Source organism: Hypanus sabinus, chromosome 21, assembly GCF_030144855.1.
Source record: "Hypanus sabinus isolate sHypSab1 chromosome 21, sHypSab1.hap1, whole genome shotgun sequence".
In the NCBI taxonomy this organism is placed as follows: Eukaryota; Metazoa; Chordata; class Chondrichthyes; order Myliobatiformes; family Dasyatidae; genus Hypanus; species Hypanus sabinus.
In genome coordinates this window covers 8,010,697-8,031,688 of record NC_082726.1, presented here as the reverse complement: position 1 = coordinate 8,031,688, position 20,992 = coordinate 8,010,697, and the positions used below count along the sequence as shown (strand labels likewise).

The 20,992-nt window shown below is 40.3% G+C and overlaps 1 protein-coding gene across 2 annotated transcripts in view; it reads right to left on the bottom strand.

Moving 5' to 3' along the window:
* LOC132378764 (furin-like) overlaps positions 1 to 20,992 on the bottom strand; it is a 144,047-nt gene that overhangs the window by 49,438 nt on the left and 73,617 nt on the right. For both annotated transcript variants that reach the window (XM_059945908.1, XM_059945907.1), the window contains exons 2-5: positions 19,841 to 19,939; positions 5,407 to 5,502; positions 2,820 to 2,948; positions 2,273 to 2,349 (exon numbers count right to left, since the gene is read on the bottom strand). In XM_059945908.1, the coding sequence (XP_059801891.1) occupies positions 2,273 to 2,349; positions 2,820 to 2,948; positions 5,407 to 5,502; positions 19,841 to 19,939 (401 nt within the window). The remainder of the gene's footprint in view (positions 1 to 2,272; positions 2,350 to 2,819; positions 2,949 to 5,406; positions 5,503 to 19,840; positions 19,940 to 20,992) is intronic.

Genomic DNA, 20,992 nt, shown 5'->3' with positions numbered 1-20,992 from the left:
ACTGCACTCACTTTTGTCCCCAGATACTCTCAATCTTCTGACATATGGCTGGTGTCTTCCACAGTGAATACTGATGTAAAATACTTATTCACTTTATCTGCCATTTCTTTGACCCCATTACTACCTCTCCTATGTAATTTCTCAGCAGTCCGAAATTTACTTTTGTTTCTTTTACTCTTTATACATCTGCAAAAACTTCTAGTATCCTTGTTGATATTATTGGCGAGTTTACCTTTGCATTCCATCTCTTCCTTCTTTACGTCTTTTTTTAATTGCCTTCTGTTGGTTTTTAAAAACTTCCCAATACTCCAACTTCTCACTAATTTTTGCTGTGTTTTATGCCCTCTTTTTTGCTTTTATGTTGACTTTGAATTCCCTTGTCAGCCACAGTTGCTTCATCCTGCCTTTAGGATATGACTTCTTTCCTGTGACTTCCAAACTGTTCCAAGAAACTCCAGCCATTGCTGCTCTGCCATCATCCCTATTATGCCCCGTTCCAATCAACTTTGGCCAGTTCCTCACTCATGCCTATGCAATTCCCTTTCTCCACATTTGACTTTAGCTTCTCTCTCTCTCTCAAATTAAGGTCAATTCTATCATATTATGATCACTGTTTCCTAAGGGTTCCTTTACCTTAAGATCGCTAATTAAATCCTGTTCATTACACAACACCCAAACCAGAAAAGCTGACCTCTTAGAGGGCTCAACAACAAACTGCTCTAAAAGGCCATTAGGGTCTTAAATCTTGCAGTTTCTTAACTCTATCCACGAAGATTCTACATCTTTTGATCCTATGTCACCTCTAAGGATTTGATTTCCTTTTTTAAACCAACAGAGCCATGCCACCTCCTCTGCCAACATGCCTAGCCTTTCAATACAAGGTGTATCCTTGGATGTTAGCTCCCAACTATAATCTTTCAGTTACGGTTAGGGAATTGTAGACATACTATGTTTCCACCAGAAGTATGGCAACACTTGCGGAATGCCCAGCACAATCCTCACTGATTGGATTTGACACATATTTCACTTCATGTTTTGATGTACATGTGACAAATAAAGCTCAACATTATCCTTACTTTTTATCTTTACTATGATAGTACTGTTGTTATGTGTCACAAGGTTTCTTAATTAATGTAAACACTATATATTTATAATACAGCCTGCCCTCCATATCCGCGAGTTCCGCATGTGCAAATTCAACCAACTGCGAATCGAGAAAACCTGTAAGTGCTCTTCCTGCACTTGTTGTTTGAATCTTCGATGGAACGAAGCCTCCGTGTCACCCGAGGGATAACAACATGCCTACAACCATGGCAAGATTTGTTTGATGATGCAAAGAAAAGGAGATAGTTTCCTATAACAATGTTTCTAACTAAAGCATCTGCAATTCTGAAGTCTCGACATTCAATGCTTGAAGATCGTCAGCCCTCAATCTCCATAGTTCCTGACTTTAGTATTATTGAGCCTCCTCCAAAGCATCCTTATTCCCTAAATAAGACAGTTTAACAACTACTGTACAGATATTACAAGTTTTACTCGTTGATCATTGCTCGCTTCGCGTCTCGTTCGTTTACTGCTTGTGTTGTGAACGTGAGGAACATGTAGTTTTTTTTCTTGTCAATATTCCCTAAACATTACAGTATAACAACTATTTACATAGCATTTAAACTGTATTAGGTATTGTAAGTAATCTAGAGATGATTTAAAGTATACAGGAGGATGTGCATAGGTTACATGCAAATACTACGCCATTTTCTATAAGGGACTTGAGCATCCGCGTGTTTTGGTATCCACGGGGGGATTCTGACTGAATGAGCAGCGCCACCAGTAACCCGCCTATTCAACACTAGGCTAATCACAAGACAATTTAAAATGACCAATTAACCTACTAACCAGAGCATCTTCAGACTGTGGGAGGAAACCAGAGCACCAGGAGGAAAGCTACATGGTCACAGCAAGAACGTACAAGCTCCTTCCACACTGCACCAGAACGAAACTTTGAATTCTGACAGCCTGAGCTGTAATTATGACACATTAACGACTACTCTACAATGTATTAATGAATTTTCTTTTTATAGCAAACCCATTATGCAACTTAGTACAGGATGTGCAGGAGCATGGAAACAAAAATGAAATAATGGGAAAAAATATTGGTATACTGAGCATATCATCTAAAATAAAATGATTTAGATCACACCCTCTCTCTCCCCATTGTCACCGCCATCATCCTTCAGATTCTATTCCAAACAAATCATTCATTGCAATAACCCACCGGTTATCATTGAGCTGTGTATATCGAGGCTGGGGATCAAGATCATTATCGTTCACGTCAAAACTGGCACCAGGATCCTAGTACAGGAAAAGAAACAACTGTTTTAGTGGTCTTGTCCCTCTGCAAAAAAAAACCCTTCCAGTAGGACAAAGACTTTCCTTGTCTTCTGCTGGTACACAGAACTAAGTTATTAGTGAGATCAATAAGGGATTTGCATAGATTTGTATGTCAGCATAGGTTAAGAAGTCAATATTCAAGATTGTTTAATGTCATTCCAGTACACAAGTGTACAGGAGAATGAAAAAATTGTTACTTCAGATCTGATGCAGCATAAGCCACAAGATAAGGAGCCCAATAATAAAAGGCACAATAAATATAAATACATCAGATAGCTTATAGAACATAGACTGATGGTATGTCCATAGCCTGACACTAGATACAGCACTGTCTGTACATAAGGCAACTCAGGCAGAAAATCTGGTTCAGTTGCATTCTTGAACAGATTATCTGAATCATGCAGCAATGAAAATTTAATACATCTACTTACATAATTAACTTCTAAATCCGGGTGATTTTTCTCAATTCCATCATCCAGGATAGAGACAACGATACCCTTCCCTGTGTAACCTTGCTTCCAGGCATCTTTCACATTCAGATCACGATGGTTTGAATTATGCTAATTAAAGCAGAACAATACAAAGCTTTATCACCAGATTGATAGTTCACAAAATAAATGAAGCCTTTTTGTCCTAGATTTGCCCTTTCGATAACTATGTTCCAATTTCTAATTGAGTCATCAGACTCCTTTGTGAAGTTGTTTGAAGATTTAACACTAGTCTAACCATTTTAGTATTGTCCAGTGAAACTTCAAACAGACTATGGCAGCACCCATCATTAAGGACCCCCATCACCCAGGACATGCCTTCTTCTCATTGCTACCATCAGTGTACAGGAGCCAGAAGATGCACATTCAACACTTCAGGAACAGATTTCTGAATGGACAATGTACTACTGCCACAAGCAACAAATTTCACAACATATGCCAGTAATATTACACCTGATTCTGATTCAATAACTGCCATTTGACTGTTCAGAAGTTCTGATAGACTGTTATTGAGTTCACTCATTGATACAGCATACAAACTGGGGGTCAAGCTGGGGATTTGGAGTGCGGCCAGGACACAGACCACGGGGTGAATACACAGTCAGAACTGTGGCTGAGCTCTGGATCACCAGGGATGGACAATGTGGGTCGGTTTGCTGCCAGAGCCAGGGCTGAGTTTCTATATTCTACAGCAGTGTAGTGGCTAGCGTGACACTATTACAACTCAGGGTGCCAGAATCTAGAGTTCTATTCTGGTGTCCTAAATTTGTACATTCTTCCCATGGGCACATGGGTTTCCACCGGGTGCTCTGGTTTCCTCCCCCTCCAAAAATGTACAAGTTAGCAGGTTAATTAGTCATTGTAAATTGTCCTGTTATTAGGCCAGGGTTAAATTGGTGGATTGCTGGGCAGCACAGTTTGGTGGGCTGGAAGGGTCTGTCCACACAGAATCGCTAAACTAGATGAGTAAGAATATGCTTTGGTATTGACAGGATGAAGATCCAATCGTCTAGAAAACCTGATGGCCCAGCTCCAAAGCCTCAAGGCTGCCACATTATCAATTTCAATTGCTACTTTATTATCTATGCCAACTTAATTTAATACAAATTCTGCTTTATTGCTTCCTCATTACAACACGGGAAACTCGACAATAGCTTCCTGGATTGATGACTAGGGAAACGTTGCACATCTGTTAACAGGCTACCTTGCGAGGATAGCACATTTCAGAATCAGAATCAGGTTTATTATCTGTTGGCAAATTTTGTTTTTTGCAGTAGCGGTATAGTGAAATACATACAAAATTACCATAAATTACCATACAAAATATAAGAAATAAAAATGCAAAGAGAGAGCAAAATAGTGAAGAATTGTTCATGGTCTTTTTAGAAATCTGTTAGTGGAGGGGAAGAAGCTGTTCCTAAAAGACAGAATGTGCCTTTTCGGGCTCCTTGCCTCCTCCCTGATGGTAATACTGAGAAGACGACAAACAATAAACAGGTTACACTGAATTTATAAATAAATAGGTTAAAGACAATCCAAAAAATAATACACAAGAGTGGCCACATAAGGTCTGGTCATGAAAATTGTATTTAGAACATGTTGAGTTGCATCCTTGAAGCTTTAAAAAAAATAAATCACACTATTCCTGCTGGGTCTGTCTGAACTACTCACAAGGTGTAGCACATTCTCTGGAAAATGTTCATACACATGGGAAGGTTCAAGGGGTAATGGGTTGGAAACTGACCAATGAAGGAGAGAATTACTTACCAGAAGAGATAAGGAGATGGTTAAATATTTGGAGAGAGTATCGTGCATCTATGTGGGTGTGGGTGAATCTAAAGCTCTCAGCAGGAATCAATGTAGGACACAATTGTATTGGACAAGAGAGCTCTACTACTGAAGATTGTAAGACACAGGAGCAGAACTAGACCATTCAGTTCGTTGAGGTTCTGTACTTACATAGTGGTCACTTTATTAGGTACACCTGGTTGTTAATGCAAATATCTAATCAGCCAATTGTGTAACAGCAACTCAATACTTAAAAGCATGCAGACATGGTCAAGAGGTTCAGTTGTTGTTCAGACCAAACAGAATGGGGAAGAAATGTCATCCGAATGGCTTTAACCTTGCACCGACTGTTCGTGCCAGACAAGTTGGTTTGAATATCTCAAACTGTAGATCTCCTGGGATTTTCATGTAAAACAGTCTCTGGAGTTTACTGAGAATGGTGCAAGAAAGAAAACAAATTCAGTGAGTGGCAGTTCTGTGGGCAAAAATGCCTCGTTAATTAGAGAGGTCAGAGGAGAATGGCCAGACATGTTCAAGATGACAGCAACTCAAAAAAAAACCATGTGTTATAACAGCGGTGTACAGTAGAGAACTCTGAGTGCACAACACATCAATTCTTGAAGTGGATACAGCAGCACAAACGTGTACGTGTACCTAATATTTTAGCACATTATTTTTAGCATAATATTTGGCACTTTATTTTAGCACATCGGATCAGTGCAGTGCACAAGTTACTACTTACTAGGTACCACTGCAGGGCAAACTTGGGATCATTTGGTTCTGTGTAAATATCCCGCTTTGTTCTTTTTTTCACAACTTGCTGCTCCAGCCATTTGACCTGTTTGACAAAAAAGGAGTTTATTATCCAGTAAACTGTCCATCTCTAAATTATACTGCAAATCAGCAACTGTTTAACTGGATTTACCAAACATTTGGTGCACAAACTGAATGGGAAGAGGTGGATTTTGGATTCTAAACAAAGAATTCCACCTACATTTGAAAAGTTTACAAATAACATCTTTAAGATACAGAATGGTTCACTACTACTTTCTTTCAAGGAACTTCAGCTTTTCACAATTTTTGATATTATTACACATTTAAGTACAGGTAGTCCCTGAGTTACGAACATCCGATTTACGGACAACTCATTCTTACGAACCAAGGAAGAAGAACACTGTCCACCATTTTAAGTCGTTGCCATTGACACTGTGTTGAGTGTTTAACTTTGTATTTGGCTTAAATTTTTCTTAGTAAGATTCGCCCGCCCCCGCCACCGTTCCGGTCGGCTGATGGTGCAGTGAGATCATCACCGGGTTGGAGAACGGAGTTTCCCGAGTTCAATCCAGTGATAGACCGTTCCCAAGCCGGGTTGATGGTGGTCCAGTGACTCCCGTACCATCCGTGCTGGGTTGATGTCGAGTTCGCAACTCGACCTTGTAAAAAAACACTGCCACCTCCAGTTTAAATTCCCACGCAGAATATTGTGGATGATCAAATACCCAAACCCAGCACAGCCCCCACTTGTCCCATTTAGCCTGTCTCAATGCGGTGGTCCTTAGGACCCGGCAGAGCCCACAGTATTTCTGTTCCTTTGATGGGAAGTGATTGCGATTGAAAATAAAGTGGAAATAATAAAGCGTTTGGAAAGAGGTGAAACACCATCGGTCATTGGAAAAGCGTTAGGCTACAGTTGGTCAATGATTGGAACAATTTTAAAGGATAATGGATAAAATGAGAATAATAGAGCATGTGAAAGGCACTACCCTGATGAAAGCTACAATTATTACTAAGCAATGCAGTGGTTTAATTATGGGAATACATACTTTTCTTAAGTGTTTTATATGCATAGAAAGGTAAAATATGTACTATATACTAAGACAAACGTTTGACTAACTGACGCTAAATAATACTGGATGTACTTGTTCCAACTTACGTACAAATCCAACTTAAAGATGGACTCAGGAATGGAACTTGTACGTAACCCAGGGACTGCCTGTATATAGTTTAAATGGAAAAACATGTTGGTCACATCAGTTAATAGACCATAAAATATAAGAGCAGAACTAAGCCATTCAGCCCAATGAGTTTGCTGCCCCATTCCATTAGAGCTGATCCATTCCTTCTCAACCCCATTCTACTGCCTTCTCTCTGTAACCCTTGACACCCTGACTAATTGAGAACTAATCAATCTCTGTTTCAAATACATCCAATGACTTGGCCACCACGGCCCTCTGTGCTAATGAATTCCACAGACTGCCCACCCTTTGACTAAAGAATAGACCATAAGATATAGGAACTGGAACCAGCAGACACAAGACACTTATAAGTACATAAGTCCATAACCAAGCCTCTGATACTCATCAACAAGTCTAGTTTCTTTATGGCATAATTGAATATTAAACTGAGAACAAGAAACTAACACATTTGAGCCTTGATCATTAACATTTAAAATCAGTCATTTACACATATGCTCACCAAGAATTCTGACCAAGTTTTTATACATTTTTCTATTCTGCGATAAACCCAAATCTAAGCCACATATAATGGAAACAATGCAAGCAATGTACTGTGTAGGAGCTATGGTATTAATGATTGGTATCACCTAACATTAGGGTAATCCAGAGCCACCACCCAGTGACAAATGTCAGCATTGTACGTGGCATGTGTGCAGTTCCACGTAGATCTTTAGAGTCTGACTCCAGGAAGGTAAGGGCACTGTAGAACTGTGAGCAAACATTTGCATATGATGTAGAGTATCTTTACTCCTTGTCCAAAATAGAAAATCCCTTTTCAATTCACAAAGACCACCTTCCTAACACAAGTCAGCAGAACACCCATAGCTCTACTTTTCACCCAGATCATGTTTTTTCAATTAGATAAATATGGGCTGATTATTGGAACTGTTGGCTCGGAGGTTTTCCAACTCAGCATTTTTCTTTCCCCACTATTGTTGAAAACTCCCAATAATTCTGACCAAATCACTTATTTTTTTAATATTTGAGATTGTTTTACAATCCACCTTCCCTGTGAATTAGGCAGCAGCTAAAACTGTTACCTATAGAAACAGTTCTTCTTTGTTATGAAGAATTTCACTTAACATCTATATTATTTATTTAAGTAAGAGAATAACTAACATCCATTTTCTACAGGTCACAAAAACAAAAATAAAATTAAAATGAAGACGAAATAAACTGATCGTGAGAACCAAGCTAATTTAAAAATCAGTGAACTGGAATAAGTCAGCTATTAATAAAAAGCTAAATACATTTTTCTTTTACCATAATTACATTTAAAGTTTCACAGTTGATCTCAGGATCCCTGCTCGTTTAAGCTTATAACAGACAAAAGACAATATTTTCTATTGACTCAACTGCTTAATGTTCATGCTCTGTGTGAAAAATCAAAGTTTCACCATCTGTCCCTGAAAGTGGAAAGCAGCAATGATATGGAATGTTGGACCAGGTCACTTAACTCTTCATTCTGCCCACGTGTGGCTGTAATCAAGCACTATATAGGGGAATAAAACAAGAATGAACTAAATACTTAAGCTCCATCCATTGGTGCCTAAAAAATGAGTCTTAGCACAAAATGTCAACTCTATTCCTTTCCACCCGCTGAGCTCCTCCAGCATATTGTGTGTGTTGCTCTGGATTTCCAGCATTTGCAGAATCTCGTGTTTATAATCCACTTATCTAGCATTTTATTGATTTAGCTAGCATAAAGAGAACTCTCCGCTTATCATGCCCCTTTTCGAAGAACAAAATTACTTTGAATCTCATAATCACCTGGGCCAATCTCTGCTTGCTGTTACTCATCTCCTCTGTGCTATGCTTCCTAATTTCCAATCACCATGTGGCATTAGGGTCCAATGTACCTTGTGGCCACTCTCACCTGCAACTCTAATAATGGACTCTCTTGTATCCCAAGTCCAGATTTCCGCTGAGGGCTTCAGGGCAGTAACTGGCAAATACAAGTACTCTATTCCAGAACGCACATGGTACACAAGGAAAAATTGTATATCTTACAGCATGAAGTCCACAACTGGTCAAACACTTTTGAAACAATAACCCATTGTTAAGTACTTTTCAATAAATGTGATAGTGTTGGGAGACAGAGTCATGACCCCTCCTGGTTATGCAGCCCAATGAGATAATTTATCCTCGCCAACTTTGTCGCCACCCTGTTTTTTGTAGTCCACATTTCCAGAAGAACATTTTAGAGTTCACCTTGAAACAGACTGATCTTTGTATGAGCAGATAGCTGAGTCTGCATTCAGAGTTGGTTCTTATCTCTATTCTTTCTAACAGATTATGAGTCTTGTAATCTTGGTGAACCCATTATGGGCTTCTACCACTGAATAATTTTATTTTGGTACTGGCAGTGATGATTAAGACTACAAAGAAATCTAATCAGTATGAATAAATAACAAAAGAACAATTGTCTAACAAAATTGCAAGCACTGTTATGAATGGCTTCTCACTGCATTTTACAGTCAAAATAATAACATTTGCAATGAAGGTAGAAGAGACTCCTCCATGTCTTTCCCATACAAGTTAGAGTGCATACATAACTTGAAATCAATCAAGCAGTTTGCTTCTATCATTGTTTACTGCCACAGACACAAGAGATTTTAATTCTCAGTGAGAACAAACATGTTTGAATTGTGTCTGTAATAATATGCACGACAAATGTGTCACTCTCCCATGGAATAAAGTGTAACTTGATGTTCACTGCCTGAAATGCTTCAAGATTGTCTAACATGGCAAAGGTGGTCAATGGAAGACCTATCCTGGCAGAGGAACTGTAATTCGTGTCAAAACTTATTGACGGATTAACTGACACCAAAATCTCTACTATAGTTCATTACATAGGCATTATAGCAGCCAAAGTTTGTCCTAACAGTTTCTTCCAACAGCAGCAAGCAGCTTGGAAAGAAATGAGGCATTTGTTTGGGTTTCAAGTGCTACTTACTAAACTTCTAATACTCCATACCCACCTGCTGAACTATTGACTTTGTTGCGAATGTTCTGTGATCATAGCAAGAAACGGTATGTGAGACTAGTACTAGGGCATACAACTTCAAGATTCAGATTGAGGATGGAGATGAGGAGCAGTTTTTCCCAGAAAGCAGTGAATCTGTGGAATTTTCTACTCAGGGAAACCGTAGTAGCTACCTCGTGAAATATATTTAGGAAACAGATAAGAATTTTTGCATAGCAGGGGATTTGAGAGTTGTGGGGAAAAGGCAGGTTGCTAAAGCTGAGCCCATAGCCAGATCAGCAATGATCTTATTGAATAGCATTACAGGCCAGATAGCCAACTCCTGCTCCTAGTTCTTATGCTATTCTGGAAATTCTGGTGACCTTGAACAAGTGGTGCTGATCCACTAAACTGGCTGGTTTATAGAGAAGGCCTTTGTCAGCTGTACCAACAATGAGTGAAAGGGCAATCGGGAGACAAGCCAGAAGGATGGGCTGTAGCTTCCTCCCCCTGTGAGGACAATAAGCTCTTTAATTGGAAGATCTTCCACAGGACCTCCAGTGCCTTAAGTCCTGAGCCATTCATCACTATCTTCTTGGGTACAACCTTGTGGAAATGGATGTGAGGAACAGACGTAGTAACTCATGAAAAGTGCATCTAGTCATCACAGGTGGTAAACCAGCAGCCACTCAGTTAAATACCAAGGATCGAGTAATGGCAATTAGCCATCAGAATTTGAACTGCAAGTTTACAAATGCTCCTACTCATTATCTGCTGATTTTTGGATCTGCACTCATTTGGTCCCAGGCCCCAGCAATCATCATTTTTATAATACAATGCTCATAGAGAAAAATTGGCTCCACAATGAATACATAGGCACCCCACTGTACTCATTAGGGAGCTAATCATTGTCTCTATAAATGTAATGTTCCATTTCTAGACCATATGATCAAAGAGTCTGTTTGCACGTTCACATCTTGCCATTTTAAAAAGATCACTGCTTACCAGCTTGAGTACAATTCAAGGGAGATGTTAGCTTTTTCAGTTATTTAAGAGTTTTTAATTTGTTTATTAATGAATGTTAATCTCTTTAGAACATCATTTAGAACATTCTCTCTTTATTTGGGAAGTGTATTGAGTACAAAGGTGAGTGCCATGGTTTTTGACATCTTTGGGAAGTCTGTGCTCCTATACCACATGGAAAATGAGGATTTATGAGGATCTTGTGAACCAAATGTAAATCCATCTGTTACCTTAGCTCAAAGTAAGCTTGTCTCCTTGTGGAGCGGGATAAATGGAGCTGAATTTGTCAGGTGTGTTCAAGAAGGATTCCTGACACAGTATGTGGACTGGCTGACGAGAGGAGAGGCCATACTGGATCTAGTTCTGGGTAATGAATCTGGTCAAGTGGCAGACCTCTTGGTGGGGGAGCATTTTGGTGAGAGTGACCACAACTCCCTTAGCTTCGGCATAGCTATGGAAAAGGATAAAAACAGACAAAATGGGAAAGTGCTTAACTGAGGAAGGGCTAACTATGAAGGGATGTGGCAGGAACTGGTGAGAGTAAACTGGAAACAGATATTCAAGGGTGAAAGCACAGGAGTAATGTGGAGGAAGTTTAGGAACCACTTCTGCTGGGTTCAGGATAGGTTTGTCCCACTGAGACAAGGAAAAAAAAATGGTAGGAAAAGGGAACCGCAGCTGACGAAACACGTGAGGCAACTTGTCAAGAGGAAGAAGGATGCATATGTTAGATATAAGAAATGGGAAGGGCTCATGAGAAATATAGGGTAACCAGGAAGGAGCTTAAGAAAGGACTTAGGAGAGCCCGAAGGGAGCATGAGAAGGCCTTGGCATGTAGGTGTACAATGTCCTGGGTATGTTACTCAAAATGGCCTCTTTGGTTTGTTACAAGTAGGAATGTTTCTTTGTCGGATAAGTGTTTCTCTCGCCGTTGTTTCACTTTAGAATGGCTGATATGGTAATTGTATTCATTTGTTAATCAATGGGGAATGTCATTGTGTCTTGTGATGCTGGGAACTTGGGGGAGGGGTTTACAATATATATATTGTATTGCCTACTATTTTTTTTAATTTTAGTAAACTCTTTAAAGTGTATTTCATAACGGTATTTGTTGTGGGTTTGATACTGTTGGCGGGCGCGAGGCATTAACTCGATTCTCACAGCACCTGCGTGTACGGGAGGTGGGTTGGAGAGTGGCTGGATCTCCTTTTTCCCCTAGACATATACCAGCCTGTTGGGTAAGGGTTACATAGGACTAAGAAGAACCCCAAGGCATTCTATGTGTATGTGAAGAACAGAAGGATGACAAGAATGAAGGTGGGGCTGCTAAAGGATAAAGAAGGCAAAATGTGCCTGGAGGTGGAGGAGGTTGGAGAGCTCCTAAATGAATACTTTGCTTCAGTATTCACAAGTGGAAAGGACCTTGATCAGGGTGAGGTCGAAATAGAACAGGCCTGCGTGCTGGAAAATGTGGAGATTAAGGAAGAAGTGTTGGATCTTCTTAAAAACATCAAGATTGATAAGTCCCCAGGGCCAGATGTGATATATCCCAGGTTGCTGTGGGAAGTGACAGAAGAGATCACTGGAGCAGTAGCTATGATCTTTGAATCCTCTTTGGCTACAGGGGAGGTGGTGGAGGATTGGACAATGGCAAATTTAGTTCCCTTGTTTAAAAAAGGTAATAGGGAGGAATCCCGGGAACTATAGACCATTGAGTCTTACGTCGATGGTCTGCAAACTATTGTTAAGGAATCTTAAGGATAGGATCTACGAGCATTTGGAGAAGTACAGTCTACTCAAAGATAGTCAACATGGCTTTGTGAAGGGAAGGTCATGCCTCACGAGCCTAATTGAGTTTTTTGGAGGTAACAAAAGAAATTGATGAGGGTAGGTCGGTAGATGTAATCTACATGGATTTTAGCAAGGCATTTGACAAGGTCCCTCACGAGAGACTCATCCAGAACAGTGGAACCTTTGCTGTTTGGATAAAAAATTGGCTTACAGGAAGAAAGCAAAGGGTAGTAGTGGAAGGAAAGTATTCTGCCTGGAGGTCGGTGACTACTGGAGTGCCACAAGGATCTGTCGTAGGACCCCTGCTTTTTGTGATTTTTATAAATGACCTGAATGAAGAGGCGGAAGGATGGGTGAGTAAGTTTGTGGATGACACGAAGATTGGAGGAGTTGCGGATGGAGCCGTAGGTTGTTGAAGGTTACAAGAGGATATAGACAGGATGCAGAGTTGGGCAGAAAACTGGCAGATGGAGTTCAATCTGGATAAGTGTGAGGTAATGCCTTTTAGAAGGACAAACCAGAAGGGTTAATGGTTGGTTACTTAAGAGTGTGGATGAACAGAGGGACCTTGGGTTTCAAATCCATAAATCCCTCAAGGTCGCTGCACAGGTTGATAGGATAGTTAAGAAGGCCTGTGGGATGCTAGGCTTCATTAATAAGGGGATTGAGGTCAAGAGTAGAGAGGTCATGTTGCAACTCTACAAATCTCTGGTGAGACCACACTTAGAGTATTGTGTTCAGTTCCAGTCACCTCATTATATATATTATATTATTATATATTATATATATATGGAAGCTATGGAGAGGGTGCAGAGGAGATTTACCAGGATGTTGCCTGGATTGGAAAAGTCTTATGAGGCAAGGTTAGCAGAGCTGGGACTTTTCTCTTTGGAGTGTAGAAGGATGAGAGGGGACTTGAGAGAGGTCTACATGATTATGAAAGGCATAGATAGGGAGGATAGCCAGTACCTGTTTCCCAGGGCATGAGGGGTATAAGAGCCTCTTGGACAGGCACATGGATGAAAGAAAAATAGAGGATTACGGGGTAGTGTAGGTTTAGTACTTTTTTTATAAGGAATATATGGGTTGGCACAACATCGAGGGCTGAAGGGCCTGTATTGTGCTATAGTATTCTAGTGTTCTGGATCATCTACAATCATCCAGTTTTTGCACTTGCAAGTCTTCAGCAATTGATGACCAATTTGCCAGCACACAATTTATTTCACTGTGCTATGTATATGGCAAACTAATCTGAATAAAATAATCTAATCCAGGAAAAAACAAATAAACATTTTATTATGCGCTTGTTTATTGATTTTAAGTATTAATGAGAAGATATAAGCACAGAGCAACACACTCAAAATGATGGAGGAATTTTGCAGGTTAGGCAGCACCGATGACCTGATGAAGGGTCTTGGCCTGAAACACAGACTATTCCCCTCCAGAGATGCTGCTTAACCTGCTGAGTTCCTCCTACCTTTTGTGTGTGTTGCTCTCCATTTCCAGCATCTGCAGAATCTTGTGTTTGTGAAAGGTGAGCTCATGTCTGTGCAATGCTATTGGAGGTAAGGACTTGTGATTGAACCTTGCTATGTGGCAGAGAAAAATGAACCAGTACTTCAACACGAAGGGCACCTCAAGACAAGTTTCATACACATTGTTGTCCATCGCTCACTTATGAGTACGTATTACTCATTATTCCATACGACCTAACCCATATCACGCATGCATTTTACATTATTGCTCACTACATAATTGATGGCGATGGCTTGTACTCCTACAAAATGCTGGAGAAACACACAAAGGGTCTCAGCTCAAAAGGACAACTGTTCTTTCCCCTATAAAGATGCTGAATTCCTCTAGCGCTATGTGCGTGTCAAGATTTCCAGAAACTGCAGAATCCCATGCCTCTAGCTCACACTGCTGACAGTTTCACTTGGTCTCTATTTTAGCTCGACAAAAATTAGCATACTTAATCTGGTTCACAGATGGTTTTGCTAATCTGTTTATTTTAATTAAAACAAGATAATATACAATAATGAAAAGACTACATACAACAAAACACAATGAACATGCTCCGTTTTCACATTTATCAGCAGACAAACAGTGGATTTACAACAAAGGCAAAGCAAGCCTTGCTCTTTTTGCATGCAAATCTCACAGCAATGTTTGGTGTGTATTGTTTGCCTCTGCCAGCTGCATCCTGCTGGTCTGCTCACAGGGAAATAAATCGACTTTGTGAAGCTTTGTGCTTCAGATGCAACCCATCCCATAAGGAAACAATAGGTTTCCTTGAATTACTTCATTACCTCACCATCTAATTGCATGGGGATGCTAAATCAATTACTGCATACTAAAGCACATAGTTACCCAGAAAAGCCAAACAGTAAATACAGTGGATTCCAGTTTAATTGGGACACATTGGGACTAGTACACTTTGGCCCAATTAGCTGAAGTTTCATAGAAACAGGAAAACTAAAAAACAAAATTAGTGACAATCAACTGAGTAACAATGTATATCATTAAATGAAATACAGAACAAATTAGAACTCTGCCTCTACAGTACTATAAAACTACCAGCTCCTAATAGTTGCTGACAGAGGTATTCATCTGTGTTCTTTTGATTGACTATAAATGAACAAAATCAGTGCAGACACAAAGTGCAGATAATGGACTGCCTTCATAGAACACTTTCAACAATTACATCTGCCAAATCTTAATTTTCATCGGAACATTCAAACTGATTGTTGATATCTTTGTACCGTTTGTAATTCCCAACTTGAAGTCATGAAATAATCTCACTTTCACTCTCAGCCATTTCTGGCGCCTTCAAGCCTGAAGGCTTGAAACTCCAGATTGAAAGAATTCAGAATTGCCTTACTGTGTATTTCTTGCCAACTATCAGTGACAAACATCACTGCTTTTTTCAAACACAAACAACTCCTGCTATTTAAAAACTGTTCACTCTAAGCATGGAGTATTGTCCAACAGCCATGTGACACGCTCATTGGGAGCTGTTTGGCAACAATCTTTTGCACCAATTAAATGTCATCATGCCCTAAATAAACAGAGGGGTATTTTCCTGATTTAGATTTTGTTCTTTAATAGTCATCCCAAATAAACAGCTGACTCAATTAACTAGAATCCACTGCATTCATAAACACAAGAGATAATCTTGAGCAACACACAAAAAATGCTGGAGGAAAACAGCACATCAAGGCAGCAGCCATGGAGGGGAAGGACCTCTGCCTGAAGTGGCAACAGTTTATTCCCCTGGGGGCGGCACGTGTGTAACACTAGTGCACTCTCTCTGCTGTCTTTGAGGAGTTTGTACATTCTCCTGTGACCACATTCCAAAAGCGTGTAGGTTTGGATTAGTGAGCTGTGGGCCTGTTATACTGGCACCAGAAGTGTGGTGACACTTGCAAGCTGCCCCCCCAGCTTGCTCATTTGATTTGACGTAAATGACACATTTCACTATATGATTTGATGTACATGTGAAAAATAAAGAATCTCTGTATCTTAAATACAAGATGCTCTGAACATGCTGGAAATCCAGAGCAAACCACACAAAATGTTGGAGGAACTCAGCAAGTCAGGCAGCACCTATGGAAGTGAGTAAATAGTCAATGCTTTAGGCCAAGGCCTTTCATTTATCCTAATGAAGGGACTCAGTCTGAAACATTGGCTTTTATTCATTTCCACAGATGCTGTCTGACCTGCTGAGTTCCTCCAGCATTTTGTGTGTGTTGATCTCCATTCTGTGTGTTGTAGTAAATATTCAGAAGACCTGAAATCACCTCTTCTGGGTTACAGTTCCAGGGCTTTCATTGCCAAGTAGCAATTATTCAGAAGTGCTGACAGTCTAACTCTCTGCCAAACTAAACCTCTTCTCAAATTCCACAATCTCGGCACAATAACCAGTAGTAGTATTCCTGGTAAATTTTTCTCAACTGAACATCAAAAATTGTAGCAACCAACCACTGTGCCTATAGAGATCCATCACCCGCTGATGAATGAGAATGAGACTTGGCAGCCAAATCTGAAAATGATGGACAAGCTCAGAAGAGTACACAGCACATGTGAAGAGAGAAAAGGGAGTTAGAATTACAGGTTGACAAGCAAAATAAATTGAAATCTGAAGTAAAAACAAAATACTGTGAAATACACAGCAAGTCAGGAAGCATCACTGGAAGGAAAATGGGGTTAACTTGAAGACTCTTCTTTGAAAATGTAGTGGAGATATATGCAAACACAAAGATTAAAGATTAGCTTTACTTGTCACATGCAGAGAAATGTCAACGACCACAGTTCAAATGAGTGCTGGGAGGGGCCTTCAAGGGTTACTGACCAACCCCCAACTAACCTGTACATCTTTGGAATGTGGAAAAAAACCGAAGCACCCGGCAGAAAACCCACGTGGTCAAGGGGAAAATGTACAGTGATGTGAACCAAACCCAGGTCACTCATGCTGTAAAGAATTGTGCTAACTGCTATGTTACTGTGCAATGCCTGTCTTTTTAATCTCTTCTTGTGCAATGCCTGCCTTTTTAACCTCTGCCTTTCCACCATACAGTACTTTTTCACTTACACTTCTAATTCATTGAATTTGCTACTCATCACCTCTATATTTGATTAACCAAACAGCTTTTAGATGCAACCTATTTGGCTTTTAAGCTCCAAATCACCTGTCTTTATTAGAACAATACAGGAGGGCAGTGTGAGATAAAGGTCTATATGAGCTCCTAGGACCAAGCTCTCTTTTGACTAGGCACCTCAGTCCTGACAACTCAAAAGTTCAATAATTTCAGTTAACAGACCAAAGACTGTTAGCAATGGTGGGGTGATTTCTTCATGGATTATCATCATGTTGTGAAAGAGAGGCTTGTGAGTTCGATGCTGCCTGAGCTTGGCTCCTGTTAGTGTCACCCACGGCAGTACTGTAGGGAGGAATTATAAACAAAGAGCAATCCAAACAAGTTCTCAATGGTGGAGCTGCTGGAAGATAATATCACCATGGCAGTAAAGGCAGAGGAAGGCCACAACAGCAAAATGTCCCCAGTAGTCCATGCCATAGCATCTTGACCCTCGACCTGTCAAGGAACATATCAGAAGCTGCCCATGCATCAGCTTCCTCACATTAAACAAAGTCAAGTACAAACATTCTCCATTAAGGGAATATCATACTTGGCTTGAGTGATTACATCTACTACAACTGGAGTGGGTAATTAAAGTGTCAGGCGATTGGATATGGCCAAAGTACCTCTGCTTTCTCTGATGTTCAGTATGATCAACAAATGCAATAAATAAACTATAAAAAGTGCAAGTGAATTGCTGCTTCACTGTAGGACATTTAGGTTTTTGAAAGGTGGGTGGGAAGGAGACAAAGAGGCATGTTTACTGTACATCAACCTCCAAATCACATAGTTTTATTCCAATCCAAGATAATGAAAATTTCAAAGAGCTGTCATCTCACTAGCTAGAAAAAAACACAATAAGGCATGGTTCAATTTTTGAAACCACACAGCAGTAGAAACAATGGCACATAACAAGTCTTTGTGTGAGTTACTCCTAACCCAACTCCGCCTGGCTGTGAAAAGAGAAGAGTTGAGCAACCCCATCCTGTAAAAACCCAGTGCTACAGAAAGGCAAACAGAAGCTACAGAGACAACGCCCCTGGGTGAAGAAAGAGAACATAGGCTACAACTGGGATAACTTGAAATCTTGGCCAAGGACAGAGGATTCTGGTGAGCTACTATTGGCGGCCTTTGACCCAGTAGGGGTGATGAGTTTAATTAGCAAACAAGTACTCCTAACCTGCTGACAGCATTATTCACCACATTCTGAATACCATTCGGGCATATCTAATTCAACTTCCTTCCAACAGATACTTATAAATGTGTAACGCCCTGGTTCATATTTTCACTACTATGCTGTAGTTATTTCATTCTAATAGTTCTGCAAGAGCAATCTGTTCTGCTTTCAGCCTTTTTGGGATACTGTTAAAGATAAAGATGCTTAGGAATGTGTGTCATCCAATTAGGATGGTGGAACTGGGAGAAGGTTCTAGAGAATGTGGGGGGGGGGGCGGAAGAAGAGGTTTGTTGAGGGACACTAAGCTTGGTCTTTGTCATTGTTTAGTTGGGGATAAGGAGAGAAGAAGCTGGAGAGAACCAGTCGTAGGATTCAATCCAGTGGGGATGCATGATTCGTAAACACAAAATACACTGTAGATACTGGGGTCAAAGCAACATGCACAACATGCTGGAGGAACTCAGCAGGTCGGGCAGCATCCATGGAAACCAACAGTCAACGTTTTGGGCCGAGATCCTTTGTCAGGACTGAAGAGGGAGGGGGCAGGGGCCCTATAAAGAAGGTTGGGGGGAGGGTGGGAAGGAGAAGGCTGGTAGGTGCCAGGTGAAAAACCAGTAAGGGGAAAGATCGAAGGGTGGGGGAAGGGAAGCAGGGAGTGGATATGCAGGAATGATTCAGGATCAGTTCCCAACTGAGTTGCACTCAAAGTAGGAATATTCAAGCCAGGTCACTCAGTAATTATGTCTCATTATTCAGTGGGTTCCCAAGGATCTAAATGCATTGCACCACTGGTAACACCCAGCATCTCTTAAAAATTAAACAGTTGTATGCAATCTGTCAATACAACCTGAGACTGATAAATATATGATTGTACCTCTGAATATTTTCTCTGAAATTAAAGGGAACATAGTCACATTTTCATTAATTTGTGGAGCTGCATTAAAGTACATGCACTTCCATCAAACGTAAAACAGTACAGCACAGGCCCTTTGGTCCACAATGTTTTGCTGGTCTTTTAACCTACTCCAAAATCAAACTAACTTGTCCTGTCTACATAAGCCCCCATTTTTCTGTCATCCTTGTGCCTAAAAATTTCCTAAATGCCCCTAATGTATCTGCCTTTATCACCACCCCTTACAGTACATTCCATGCACCCATTACTTCGTGTAAATAAACTACCTCTGACATCCTTCCTTTAGTTTCCTCCAATCACCTTAAAATTATGCTCCCTCACATTAGCCATTTACCCGCTGGGGAAAAGGTCTTTGACTATCCATTCAATTTACGTCTCTTAACAGCTTGTACACCTCTTTCAAGTCATCTCTCATCTTCCTCCGCTTGAAAGAGAAAAGCCCTCATTCTCTAATCCAGAGAGCTTCCTGGTAAATCCCCTCTGCATCTTCTCTAAAGCTTCCATAACCTTCCTATAACGAGGTGACCAGAAATGAACATAATACTCCAAGCGTCATCTAACCAGTCGCAAAGAATGTGGACCCCAGAAATAAACCAATTCACAGGTATTTAGAAATGATAATAGAAAAGTGACCCAGATTTGGTCCATGGCCTACCTGTCTTGCCAGTCGCAGTTTGTTGTGCTGGTACTCATGCTGGTTTAGTGATCGTTTCACTACTCCCTTATGCAAAAACTGATAGTAATCATCAAAGATCTGCAAAAGAAACAAAGGTTCTAACACCAAACCCAAAAAAAACAAGATCAAAATACCAGACATTAAAAGAAAAACACATTCTTGTTGTCAAAGTAACCACCTGAGGCCTTGATGTCACAGAGAGTTAAGACAAATTTCTATTTTTGGCTGATCATAATCAGATAATGCCAAGAGAGAACAGTGGCCAACAAAAACAATTTGAAACATTGTAATTCAGAGTGCTAGCTTCTGTATGTGTACATCTGACCAAAGATTCATCAACCATCAAATAAACTGGATATTTAACATTCTTCAGCTGGGTATCAAACAAACCGATTGATGTCTGGTGGACAGTATATTGACTGGCTACATCACAACCTGGTATGGAAACACCAATGCCCTTGAATGGAAAACTCCTAGAAAAAAGCAGTGAATATGGCCCAGTCTATCATGGGTAAAGCCCTCCCCACCACTGAGCACATCTACATAAAACTGTCACAGGAAAGCAGCATCCAACATCAAGGACCCCATCACCCAGGACATGTTCCCTTCTTGCTGCTCCATCAGGTACAGGAACCTCAAGACCCACACCACCAGGTTTAGGAACAGTTATGACCCCTCAACCTGCAGGCTCATGAACCAAATGGGATAACTTCACTCAACTTTATTTAATCATTGAATATTCCCACAGCCTATGACCTCTCTCAATGTTTCTTCATCTCGTGTTCTCAATATTTATTGCTTATTTATTATTATTTCTTTTTGTATTTGCAGTTTGTGTCTTGCACATTGGTCAAAAGCCCAATGTGGTGTGGTCTTTCATTGATCATATTATGGTTATTATTCTATTATGGATTTATTATGCCCAAAAGAAAATTAATCTCCGTGAATCTCAGGGTGACATACATGTACTTTGATAATACACTTGAGCTTTGTAGAAAAATACAAACTACTTTTGTGTCATTGGTAGGATTGATTTTTCTGTCCTTCCTGCTGTGGTCAGCACCTGACATATTGAGATTGCCTTGCATCAGCGACACCTCTATATTGTGGACAAAGGGAGTAACAACTGAC